The 13853-nt window shown below is 45.1% G+C and overlaps 1 protein-coding gene across 1 annotated transcript; it reads left to right on the forward strand.

Annotated features, from left to right (window-relative positions):
- The first annotated feature begins 379 nt into the window (after positions 1-379).
- LOC139350412 (homeobox protein unc-4 homolog) lies at positions 380-6429 on the forward strand. Its single transcript, XM_070991773.1, has 3 exons — positions 380-1434; positions 2095-2270; positions 4894-6429. The coding sequence occupies exons 1-3, from the start codon at positions 1170-1172 to the stop codon at positions 6055-6057; spliced, it is 1605 nt and encodes a 534-aa protein (XP_070847874.1). The 5' UTR covers positions 380-1169; the 3' UTR covers positions 6058-6429.
- Positions 6430-13853: the final 7424 nt, after the last annotated feature.

A 13853-nucleotide genomic window follows, 5' to 3' on the forward strand; every position in this document is an offset into this window, starting at 1 on the left:
TTGTTTTTTATATATATATTTCATTTTTCTAAATAACATTTTTTGTGGAAACCAGCAAAAAATAACAGACTCAATGGTTAAAAAAGCATCACTGAACTACAGCAAAGCTGCTCAATAGTGTCCTGTAACCATACATACACAATTTAAGGCTGAACGGCGCCTGCACGTGCCAGTATTGAATTCTAGGAAACATCACATCATGTACAACCCACTCTGGTCGTCATTTACAACTAACATCGGTGTAAGCTGTTCGGGTGAAAAATCGAGATAATGATGCGGAGTTTGGCTTCGGTAAGACGGTGTGTGTGTGTGTGTGTGTGTGTGTGTGTGTGTGTGTGTGTGTGTGTGTGCCTGGGAGATGGAGAGAGGCTTGTAGTCTAAAATGCGATGTGACAGCTCAGGAAAAGGGGGGATGATAAAGGCGCTGTTATTGGATCAATCTGGCCCTGAATGCCCCTATAAAACACTTACACGCATGATGTGGGAGCGCGCGCGCGCGCGCGCACGAGCAACGCGGGGGGAGACGGAGGGGAAGGAGTGATTGCTTTAAAAAGTTAGTTAGGAGAAAACGTGTTTTCGCGTAAGAAATATAGAAAACGTGCAGGTTCTATTCCTGAGAATTTAATGGAGTCGGCCTATCAATCACCTGGCTGTTTGCACGCGCGGCTTAGCCTCGGCCTCATTGTTTTGACAGGGCTGAATTAAAGGACCGCGCCAGGTGTAATTAGCGATCGATCTGGAAAGGAAAAAAAGCGTCCCCTCTCTCTCTCTCTCTCTCTCTCTCTCTCTCCTTTTTCCCCTCGTGCTCTGCCTTCCGTTACTCCATTAACCGCGTCTCTGACGTCACAGGGCGATTAACGTTTCTTATTGGTCCCGCGAGCAGATGGAGGAGCCCTAATGAGCTGGCTCGCGGAGAGAAAGAGCAGGGTTGACATCTCGGCTGGACCGTAAACGTGAGATACCTCGCGCAGCCCGGTCTCCGCCGCCTCACCTCCAGCCCGCAGCCTACCGTGGCCGCGGGAGACGGCCGTCTGGGTTCCCTTCTCTCCCCCACCTCCTCTTCCTCGCCGCTTCTTCCTCCTCTCCTTGACTTTTGTTTTTGACTGCATGTTCAGCCACACTGCCTCCCTCTGCATCTTCACTTCGGCCCCGCCGCAGCCCCGGCGAGCATGGACAGTCGGGTCCTCGAGCATCCTCACGCCCAGTTCGGAGGCTCCTTGGGCGGGCTGGTGGGCTTCCCGTACCCGCTCGGTCCCCATCACCACCACCACCACCATCACCAGCACGTCTACGAGCTCGCCGGCGGACACCAGCTCCAGTCCTCGGCCGCCGTCCCCTTCTCTATAGACGGATTACTTAACGGCTCCTGCTCGGCCTCGGTGGTCAGCTCCAACCCGCTGCTCTCGTCCGACAACCAGCCGTTCAAACTCTCCGGTAGGCCTGGCTCTTTCTGTCTGGTGTCTCACTAATAAACACGTGTGAAAACAATGCATTATATCAGAGCGTAAGTGGCTTGTTTCCAGGCCAACTGAGGCGATTTGTTGTGGACTTTGTGGCTGTAGCCTATTATACACTTTTTTATTTTAAGGACAGATTTTGAAAGAGAAAGTCAGTCTGCAGAGGGAAGCCTGTTGTTTAGAAGTTGTGGAGCGTCGTGAATTTAAAAAGAAACGCTGAAAAGTTTATGTGCAGGCTCATAATTAACAATTTAATGTGACAATGGCACTGTGTGTTCAGCTAAAGGTGAGAACTTGCCATTAATCGCGATACTGGCCGCTGATTCTTGGGTCACAACTGAATTGATCAATTATTGAGAACGCGTTTAAGTATCAATTATGACATTTAAGTTTCCTTTAGGCCTAAAAGTGTGACGTGATGTGTCAGAGCTCACGAGCAACAACATATTTTAGAGGAAAGGTGTGGCAGCGGGCAGTTTCACACTAAAATGGTGCTTAAGCAAATTCTGCCATGACAGTCTCTCCTCTCTCTCACTCACACACACACACACACACACACACACACACACACACACACACACACACACACACACACACACACACACACACACACACACACACACGTCGACCAATGCAGATTCTGGGGACCCGGATAAGGACGGTCCCGGTTGTAAACGGAGACGCACGAGGACGAATTTCACCGGGTGGCAGCTGGAGGAGCTCGAGAAGGCTTTCAACGAGAGTCACTATCCGGATGTGTTCATGCGGGAGGCGCTCGCGCTCAGGCTTGACCTCGTGGAGTCAAGGGTTCAGGTAAAGACACCGAGAAACGAGTCCAGTGGACTGAGACGCATCCATTCATTTATTTGGTTGGTGGAGGAGAAACGGATATTTTGAGGTGCTGAGCTTCCAAATAAATTCTGATCTCAGGCTGAAAATCCACAAAACATCCAATTCTGAAGAAAATGTGAGAGGGGCGTTTGTTTTTTGTGATGCCCATGAAGGCCTGTCCCACACCGAGATAGCCATTTGTCAATTATCAGAGCATCAATAAAGAGTCTCTTCTGAATTATGCATGGAGGCAACCTATTGATTTATGGGTTAATAAAAACAAGGCTATTTACTGAGCAAACCCAGGGGTGGAAGCCGTAACTATTATTCTTTCTTTGCCATCAATTTTTTTTAACATCTAATTATTTGACAGTTTATTCACAATAGTACCCCAAATTATACAGTCTGAGGCGGTTCAGTTTGAGGTTTAAAATAATTTAAGCGAAAGTAGACCCTATTATTATTATTTTATTTATTTCAGGCTATTGTTAATTATTATTATGTCTGTTATTATTATTACTGACTACATATAGTAATTCTAAAAGTACAATATTTCATGATTATGTTTTTTGTAATGACAAAAATATAATTAAACAATTTAACATGTTATTATTAATACTACTACTACTACTAATAATAATAATAATAACAATAATAATAACGATAATAAAGATAATAAAAACATTGTAATGCTAATAATGATAATAATAAGATAAAGAAGAAGCAGAATAATAACGATTTAACAGCGTGCAAGAGATATTTTTGGGCAATTACTGAAAAGTAAAAAAAAAAAAATAAATAAAATTTTGTCAAAGTTTGTGAAAGGATAGGTCTATTTCATGATTAGGGGTTTCTTTAATGTGATAATAATAATAATAATAATAATAATAATAATAATAATAATAATAATAATAATAATAAAGGAAAACACAGCTTCGGTGCGTATTATTTGCACGCTGTGTAAAAGCTGTGTATCCATTTCTGATATTCTGTGTAATTTAACGTATATTCGTGTCTTTCGAAATGAGCTCCACATAATTCTCATGCATGGCTGGATCGAGCAGAAGCGGGACAGAAGCAGAGCTCGCCGTTGCTGTATGTTGTTTGGGGATTTCGCTCCTAAACCTCAGATTATTGTTCCCTCAAGCTGCTTAACGCTCCTTTATCACCAGGTTTGCGGGGGAAAGATATAACCAACATTAACAATTCATAAGAAGCGCCTTTGTCGCACATGATGTCGGTGTCCCGTCCTTATTATGCAATGTTCGCGGATCCTGCTCCTGCAGGCTAAACTCCTGGCGTTATCAGCGCCGAACACGCGGCCCTGAGCGCGCCCAGAGGCCGGCCAGTGAGAGCTCTCAGGCGGGGGAAGCTGCCTCTCTTGGCTCGGTGCGGAGGGAGGAGAGCCGGGGATTGCCGTGCAAGTGTTAAGCCCCACATGAGCGGAGTCCGGGTGTGGAAGAATATACAGAGACGGGATATGGCTGATTTAGCTACGGTACAATTAAACGTAATTGGCGGAGTTGCCCATTACACAGACTCATTGGTAATTAACACCGGCACATGTGTGCATCTGCTGGTCCGCCTCTGTGACCCATTAACCTAATGTACTCTTCAGATGTTTAAAGCCGCAGTAAACAAAGACGCAGGCAGCAGAGAGGCAGAGGACAAAGGTTTCACTTCTTTCAGAGCTTTGTGGTATGTGTTTGGATTTGGAGGCAGTATGGTTTTGTCCTTATCTGATAATCACTTTGACACAGATTTATTATCATGGCAGGTGTGAGGTCTGTTGTCTGGGGTTGTCTAAACACGCCTTGAGTGACATTTTGTCTAATGTGGCCTGTTTATTTCCTTAAGGGGGAAAAATCATCAAGGAGACCCCAATCCAAGAAAATGACCCCAAACTCAACCTGAAAAACAGCCAGAGATTTTGATCGAATCATCGATAGAGCTGCTGTCAGACGGTCAGCATCGTAGTGTCCACAGGAGACGCTTACTGCAGGGACATTACACTGGATTGTCTCAGACTGTGGACAGCCTAAAATAAACAGAGGCCTTGTTTTGTTAAAGTTGCATTGTTGTTCCAACTAATGCTGCAGCCAGCAGTTATGTTCTTAGCCGAGTAATTGATCCATTATTTTTACGACTATTTAGTCTGTAAAATGTCTGGAAATAATGTAACAAGCTCATCACAATACCCCAGAGCCCAAGGAGAGGTCTGGAATTAGCTTTTTTGTCTGTCCAACCAACAGCCCAAAACACAAAGATATTTGATTTATTTTGACGCAAATCGTGAGAAAAAGCACAAAATCATCATATTGGGGAATCTAATCTGAAATCTTTCCTTGATAAATGAATTAATTAATTAATTATCAAAATCGTTGACGATTAATTATCTGAAGTGCCAGAATAATCAATCAATCCATCAATCAATGCCTGAATGATAAAACTGCCAAAACAAATGTAAAATGAAACGTGATATTCTGAATGATCTCAGAGATGATGTTTGGACAGAAACTGTTTTCAGACAAAAATCATCTCTTGTGTCAGTTTTCCACCTGTGTATGTGTGAACTTCATGTGTGTGTCTTTGTGCGTGTGCATAGGTTTGGTTCCAAAACCGTCGTGCAAAATGGCGAAAGAAGGAGAACACAAAGAAAGGGCCGGGGCGGCCTGCCCACAACTCCCACCCGACCACGTGCAGCGGCGAGCCCATGGACCCCGAGGAGATCGCACGCCGGGAGCAAGAGCGCAACGAGAAGAAGAAACGGAAACAGGAGAGGAAGCTGCTGAAGTCCCAGAACAAGCTCCTCGCAGGCGACAGCTTCCACACACCTGGAGGTTCGGAGAGCGACAGCGGGGTCTCCCAGTTCACCGACAGCGAGCAGCACTCGTCAAGCGTTAGTGGGACTATTCACATCGAACTGCCAGCAACGAAGGGTGCAGGAGGACACCAAACGGAATCCAGCTGTGACCAAACACGACACGACTTCAGCCAACTACAAAACCACCAAAACCAAAGAACCGCAGGAGAACCGGAGCAGGTTTCTCCAGGCAGCACGCACAGCTCCAGCCCTGGAGGCCCGAGGTCCTCTGCCCTGCAGAAACGCAACCCTTTCAGCGTGGAGAGCCTCCTCTCCGACGCCACGCCTCGGCGGAAATCTCAGCTGGACTTCCCCTCGTTGCCCAGTCAGAGGACACTGGTGGGTAAAGGTCACTTCTTGCTTTACCCCATTACCCATCAGCCCTTGGGCTTTTTAGTGCCCCAAACAGCCCTGAAGGCCTCACCATGTCAGGACAACAGCATGAACAGGCTCAGCCTGGGACAGAGGTGTGTGCCAAGTGAAGGGAGCCCTGCTCCCGCTGACCTCTCCGGCTTTGTCACAAAGCCTCTAAACTCGGATCATATGGAGCGTATGACGCAGCATCACCACAATCACATGAGCAATAGAGCGGATGGAACAGACACGGAGGAGTGTGGTGGTGACTGCGGTGATGGAAGATTTCCTGTTTCTCCTCCACCAAACGGCGTGGCTCAGACGGCCCTGGCCAGGCTGAGCTCCACGCAGTCCGGCGACATTAGCGAGGAGAGGAGTCTGAAAGTTCGAACGGAGGCAGCGAGCGATGGCTGCCAAGCTGCCGAGCTGTGTGTAAAAGAGAAGGGTGCAAGAGAGGAGCAAGCATCTCCAGACCTCTCCGAGCATCTCAAGGCAAACACAGACTGTCAAGAAACACCCGGAACAGATGGAGAGGATGTCGATATGGACTAACACTTGCAAGGAGCAAACATAAACAAAGGACCAGGAACACCGCTCAGACTATTCAAACATTCCCAAAGCTCTGCTGAGACACTCTAAAACATATCAGGAATCAGGAGACTTAATTCTCATCTATTTTTTAATCATGATGTGTGATCAATCCAGATGGCCCCCAAAAAGCTGTGGCCGTCCTCACATTCAGGCTTTAGGCCTCAACACCATAGAAGCAGGTTCCTTCTCTCTTTTTTTGCTGACCAACCTGTAAGAAAAACTCGGCTACAATAAACATCTTACACACAACAAAAATCCTCAGATATTGTAAAAACGAGAAAATGATATTTATATGTAAACATTTTGATAAATAAAGTTATTGTTTAAATTGAATCACTGTCTTTCCAGGTGCGTGTTCAGGGGGAAAGGTAAAAAAAAAAAAAAAAAAGAGGCTGCTGTGTGGCAGAACCTTGGATCATGGCGGCTGGAGTTTTGTCGTGTTCCTGCAGATAAATCCTCCTTTTTCTCTGTGTAGTGAGCCGGAGCTGGGGCTCAAGTCCGTCTGGCTGTTTGTATTTATTGCTTTAACAAATTTATTCATTTGAAAGGCCGAGCTGGAATGAGGTTAGTGGCCGCGGGCTATAGGACCCTGCGCCTCCTGCTGAGTTTTGATATGAAAGTAATTATTTTCCCACTGGCTGCCGCGGGTCTCGAGGCAGTTTTTTTCCCCTCCTTTCAGCCCATAGGGTTATTAGACATTACCGATTTCTAGTGATATGGAATCACATAAACTTCCTACAATAATAGAATTAGCATGAAAGGCAGGGGTGTCAAATTGAAATGGGAAAATAATAGCCGCGCCAGCTGCATCGTGTATGTGTGCGTGTTTGCAAGCGTGCGCGCGTGTGCCTGAGTGCGCATAGTCTATTGAGCGCGAGGAGGAGGAGGAGGAGGAGATGGTGGTAGATTCGTGGGGCGGAATTTTCATGAGCTGCCGTGGTTGTCAGACGGCCCTTGTAGTCGGCTATATTAAGATAGATGTTCGATGATATCCCTCATTGTTCTGTCGCTTATATTGATGTTGCCGCGTTATCGCCCTATTGATCATGTGTCGCACATAATAGGACAGGCGCGCGCCCGCCTGCCTGCGCCTTTTTACAAAAGCGCCTGGGCCCCTCGTCATTTGTTCTAATAGGAGCGTGAGTCCCTCGGGGGGAGACAGATAAAGATATAGGAGAGGGAGAGGGAGAGGGAGAGGGAGAGGGAGGCGAGTGATGCGCCGGGCTTGCATTAATAATATTTTTGACCAGTTGTTGGCTGAGCTAAAAAAAAAAAAAATAAAGAAAAAAGAAAAAGAAAAAGTAAAGTGAAGGATGGCTGAATTAGAGATGTTAAGGGACACAAGAGGAGACGGATTCTCCTAAAAGTGCAGGTGTGTGCGCGCGCACCGGCTGGACGTGCGCGCGCGCCCGTTTAGGAAAGAGTGTGTTTAGCTTATGAAGTGTAAACGCCACCAATTCCCTGGAAACTGAAATCCCAATTATTAAAACCATTAATTCTGGCGAGCCGGCGCGCGGAGGAGCCGTGTTGACAGCCCGGCTAAATATCCCTGATCCCTCCCGGTCACCTCGCCTTTATTTGCAAATAAATTGAGGGGGATCCGAGGGACAGAGCTTTACTTTGCTGCGCCGACCTAAAATGAATTTCCGTGCCTGAGTCCCTTTAATAATATTTACATAATTTTCGCTCAGTGACTCTGCTATTTGCGCTGTAGGAAGCGGGCTTACAGGAAAATAATTAGACAAGAGGACGAGGAGGGAGCCGGAGTGAAAAACAGCAGGAGGAGGACGGGTTAAGACCGAAGCTCAACACTAAATTCCCAGACAGCTAAAATCAATGAAAGTAATAACCCTATTATTTAATTCATAAGGACATTATTTTCCCATAAGGCCTCAGGAAACGTCCCCTTCGACCGAAACAATCACATTAAATCGTTCATTCCGCGTGCGCTCTGTGAAATTTCTACTTTTATTCCCTTTTTTTGGCGGGGGACACGCTTTATTATAATCGGTTAGTTTCAAGAGTACGATTAATTAGAAAATATAGGTTTGATTTGGCTTCAGCGAGGCCTTTCCAGCAGGCCTGTGCGCGTGTCGTGTGAGGGCGCGTGTGGAGAGACGCAACGCGCCTGTGCTGCGCACCACGGACATGTCTCTCCCAAATAATTAGGCTAAGAAATAAACTGAATAACAGGGTTATCATTTTGCTGTGGCCATTGAACAGAATCTGCTCCTCCTCAAGCAGCTTTTTAAAATGAAGAGCCGGCATGCATGTAAGCGGCCTGCAGCGTGTTTATTCCACAGCGGGCTTCCAGCAGCCTTCACACCTGAAGCTTTGATTCATCTGGAAATAATGATGACCCCGCTACTAAAACTGTTTCAGAGGTATAATCCAGCAGATTATGGTTTTACAGTGTAAAGCAGCTCTACAGACAGGCTTTCACGAAGACCTCGTATGATTTGAGTTGTATTTGTGCAAATTTTTCAGTTTTAAACCGCCTTTCAGAAAGATAAACACGTCACTGAGCTGCAGTCCACGTGTCAAAGCAGGAAAAATACGACTTTTTGTGTATGTCCGTTTTTAAATCCCCAAAATATCTGTCTGTCTGGTTAGGGGCCACAGCGTGAAACACTGAGTAAACTCAGAGCGAATGAGGGTGAGTCAGAGGGTGAGAGAGGGGGAGGGAGGGAGGGAGGGGGAGAGGGGGAGAGAGAGAGAGAGAGAGGGAGGTGTGTTTTGGTCGCACCGACACAAACGACCAATCGATCACTCGGAGCCTGGACCGGGCGGGCCCTCCCGCTGTGTCCGTGCCGCTCATGCATCACACTTTATGAATTCAATTTCAACCGGGAGAAATTTTCAATTTGAACGCGCGATCATTACGGCGTGGGGGGATAGCGTAAATTGTTTTTGCTCTATTATGCATTCGGACGCCATCATTTTTCTTTCTAATTACCGAGGTGTCAGTGCGGCCTGTCACCCGGCCGCTGATTTTCAATTTAACTGATCATCATACATTCATTTTCCCATTTGATAAATCTGCTATCTAGACGCGCCCGCCATGCCCGGAATATTAAGCGGCGCAGGGGCACGGTAATAGGGGGATGTGTATGCGGCAATGAGCGCGGATCAGCCAGCTAATTTAGCACCTTCCACATTCCCCGTCTCCATCCCCCATTTCCAATTCTCAAGAGGAGGCAAGAAAAAAAAAGGAGAGGAGAGAGTCCAATGGCTGCCTAACCTCCAAGAAAAAAACAGCCTAAGGTTGGAGAGAACCGCAGAAGGAGAGAAAGTCCTCCAATCTGCGCTGTTTTTAGTGGCAGGATTAATTAACGCTAATTGAGTTCTCCAATATACGTGTTATTCTTATTTAATAGAAACAAATTTGCACAATTAATTATCAGCGTAATTTCAAGAACCTATTACAACGCGCCGCCCCCCGCCTCCACCTCCACCTCCACCCCCTCTGACTCTCCATCACCTCCCTCCCTCCCTCAGCCTCCGAGGAAATTAGCAGCTTTTGTCATTAGTTTCAGGCGTCTTTGATCCGGACTGGATGGGCCAGTGTCACACACCAGGACCCTGTGTGACCTGCCCGATGCAGAGGTTGGTTTTACACTGATAAATATGGGCTGAACCCCTCTGACACACACTGGACCTCTGAGGTGATTTCTAATGAAGGTCTATATACTCACAGGCCTTATTCAGAGCCAAGGATGTCTCATGTTTGTTGTTTGAATATATCAGTGCTAATAAAGATTTACAGATCAATACAGGTTTGACAAAAAAAACTCAAGGTCCACTTACTAGCAGAGCTTTCATCAAAGCTGAAGATGTGGATGAAAGCTCTGGAAAAATGGACCTGAAGATAAGATATTTTTTGTCAAACATCTGTTTCTGAGATCAAGAATGAACTTAAAAAAAAACCAAAATGTGACAGATGTAATAACTGAACTGAATGTCTTTAAACCACTTCAGTCAAATGAACAGACCAGAAGCACCTGATCACTAAACCTTCTCAGATCAGTTCCTGAAGAGAATCACACTTTCCTGAAAACTAATTAATTAAAGCTATTAGAGAATAGACTTTTTTGGCCTGACAGCCAAATTTCAGGGCCTCGTGGTTTATTTTTAATAATGCTGTTTGAGTGGGCTCCTGGAGACTCTAAAAGCTCCAAAAACTCACTTCACAACCTTTTATCACCTCGATACATCATGACTTTTCCTGCTTTCATGAGCATTGCTCATGAAGATGATCTTAACCCACGTGTTCGGGAAGTCAGCTGGAGGAAATGTCACATCACTTCAGTTTGGAGCATCAGAAACTCCAGCTGTAAAACACGGTTAAATACGCGAACCGTCCTCAGCTCTTCGACTGGTGTTCACAGCAAGCAGCAGATATCCAAAGTCAGTTTGGATTTCTGGAGTTTAATATCAGGAGTTATGTCCATCTGGGATCTAACTGACCCTAAAAAAGACATTGCAGCAAACAAAACTAATATATGCACATATTTAACACAAAACACTTCCTGAACTGGTGCTTCCTCTCATGTGCAAACCCAGTTTGTGTCAAAGGGAAGGGTGACCAGTACACTAACAGGTCAGAGGAACAGTGAAACACAGGCAGTTTGAAGATGAAACGTCTGATTTTGCAATGAGGATGTCAAACCGACATCAGCAAACAGGAGAGCTCATTGATTCACTGTTTGGTTTTGAATCTTTTAGTGTTTTCAGGATACTGACCGAGACACCCCAATAAGCCCACCTTGTTTAAATGCCAATAAGTACAGTGTGTGTGTGTGTGTGTGTGTGTGTGTGTGTTGTGGTTTAATGAACGTTTATGGGCACAAAGCAGCTTTGGTTTTGTCGTGGTCTTTGTTTCATTAGCCCAGTGGTTGTAATAAATGCCAACGAGCCAACGGGATAGATTTTAATTAAGTCAGTGAGAGATGAGTGGAGTGACACAGAAAGCGGGGCAGGCGGGGGGATGGAGGTGGAGGGGGACAGCTTTTCAATAAATCGGTTCGCTCAGGGGTTAGTCGGTGATTTCCTCGGCAAAGTGTTGGGGCCGAGCAGGACTCGCAGTAATTTGGTTGATAAATCAGCGGCGTTAGGGGCATGAAGCTTGCCGCTCGACCGGTTGGTTCTGCGCGTGATTTATGTGTTACCCGGGGGTCGTACACAAGCCCATGACAGTCCGGGATGAATTAACCAGGAGCCGCGCGCTCCTAATGAGCGGGTATTATTTCGCACACACCTCTCCTTAAAAAAAAAAAAAAGAGATGAAGAAGAAGAAGTGTGAAGAACGAGGCTGGCATACGACCCTCCTCTCCCTCACCCCCCCCCCCCCCCCCATCCACTGTGCCATCCCTGAGGTGTCGCATTGATTCAGCATCAGAGAGTTAAACACACACACACACACACACACACACACACACACACACACACACACACAGAGAGAGAGAGAGAGAGAGAGAGAGAGAGAGAGAGAGAGAGAGAGAGAGAGAGAGAGAGAGAGAGATGGTGTGTTATTTATCTACAGTGTATGAGACAAATTGTTCAGCAGGTCTGGCACCAGCTGATTGGGGTTAACTGAAGCGTGGAAGTGACAGACACATGTCCTGACTAAACATTCAAACACACAGAACTATTTGAGCAGGTATTGATCACCAATACCTCATTGTTCATGGCTGTGGAGCTGCACTGCTGCAGCCTCTGTACTGGACCTACAGGACGGTGATGGAGGAAGTAACCTTTCTGAAGCAAAGCAGCAAAAACACACTACTTGTACTACGAAACTCCTGTACTGAAGAAATCATTAGCAGAATGAAGATATGCTGAAAAACGACTGTTCTGTATTCAGTATTATCACAGCGTACATTAAAAGTCCTGCTTTCACATTTCTACCTACAGAAGAAAAATAGACTTAAAGCTCTCACTCCCAGCACCCTTTGATTTCTATATTATTATAGAAAATTCTTATTAAAAACAGTAACAGAAGCTGTCAGATAAATCGAGCAAAAAAGTATAAAACATAACTACTCAAGCTAAGTACAGGTACCATTATAATTGTTCTTAAGTACAATAGCTGAGTAAATGTACTTATTTTCTTTCCACCACTGAATATCAAATCTTATAGGATTACAGATCCAATAATATATAAGCAGCACGTTACTGCTGGTTGAACTTTATATGCTGTTGTGGTTTAATCCATAACTATGCATCACACTGTATCATCTAATAATTTCTCATATATTTGTATGTAAAATCATAATTTGTAAATATAGCTGTCAAAATGAGTTGCAGTGAAATGTAGGCCAAAGTGGTTTTCTGAAGTTTAGATCAGCATGAAATGGAAATACTTGAGTAAAGTACCTCTGAGGTGAGTATTTCCAGGGAAACCCCTAACTTGCTCTGCTCAGCACGGGGACAACCCAGAGGTCATATTTGACATAAAGGGTGATTCATTGAACCCCAGTAAAAAGTTTTCAGTTGCATAATTGGTTGGTAATGTGTCCTCAGTTGCCAAAGAAGAACATCTAGTAAATCAAAACCCGGCAGTCAATCAGTGCTGACTCAGCTGTTTTTAGCCCGTATGCTTATTAACCTGTGGCTGAATGGCCGCTAACCTGGAAACTGAATTAATAGTGATTGGATTTAATAATTCATGACCAAATATCATTTTAAAACGTGAAAAATTTGCCCTCTGTATAATCACCTTATGGTAGTTGAGCTGAATATATAGTGGCTGCAGCCGGCACGCAGTGTCTTATATTCTCAGGCCAATGTCATTTACACAGCAGTTACAGAAGTCTCTTACTGTTAATGGCTTTAGGACGTGAACCTTAAGCAGCACAGAAGAGGAGGCTGGTGCTAAGAATGCTGCATGCATGGAGACATTTATCATGATAGACAGGTTTATTTGCAATGCCACAGACAGTGTGTATGGCCTGTGGTGAGAGAGAACAGCCAAATATTGTGTTTTTCTGCAGCCAGTGGCAAAAATATTTCATTCATGTCCAAAACAATCACTGTCTTTGTGCATGAAACGTCAATTTCAGGCCTGATTACCAGTGTTTTCTGTTTGCCATCATAAAATGTAATCTATGATAAAAGACATGTTATTCAGAAAATAAACTAACAGCAGGTCAGGTTTGTATGCTGAATGCAGTGTCGGAGGTGCACATCCCTGAAGTTGCACAGGATGCTAATAAGCCACACCTGCACTGCAGCAACATTTGCTAATGACAAAATTGGACTAGAAAGTGTTTAACTAATCTTAAGCAATCTGTCAATGTAGCCAGTTAAGAAGCTGAGCAGATTAGATGCTCATTAGTATAACACTCACAAATAAGCTCCTATTTGTTATGGCCAAACACTTCTGTTTGGGGATAATCATGCTAAGTTTCCTATCATTTGGGGCATTTGGGGGATGCAAACAGGAAGTATAATGTTGCTATGAAGTCATTCAGCTGTGGGCTGCACCTTCATCCCTGGCTGTTTTTACCCTGTATTAGCTTACATTTTGTCCAGTGGCACCATTAAAATGATGCTGAATTAGCCACGAGCGGCTCCAGTCTGCAGTGTATTCACGTCTGTACAGACATCTGTCACTGCATGACTTTCATACTGAAGCAAACGTAAAAATGTTAGGATTTTGAGTCAAGTTCTGGAGTTAAACGGAGCGTCTTTATGATTTCAAACCCGACTTTTGGAGGTTGATCTCCGGTGGATGCTCGCGGTGACATCATCTGAAA

The sequence above is a fragment of the Chaetodon trifascialis genome, chromosome 2 (genome assembly GCF_039877785.1).
Source record: "Chaetodon trifascialis isolate fChaTrf1 chromosome 2, fChaTrf1.hap1, whole genome shotgun sequence".
NCBI classification, from domain to species: Eukaryota; Metazoa; Chordata; class Actinopteri; order Chaetodontiformes; family Chaetodontidae; genus Chaetodon; species Chaetodon trifascialis.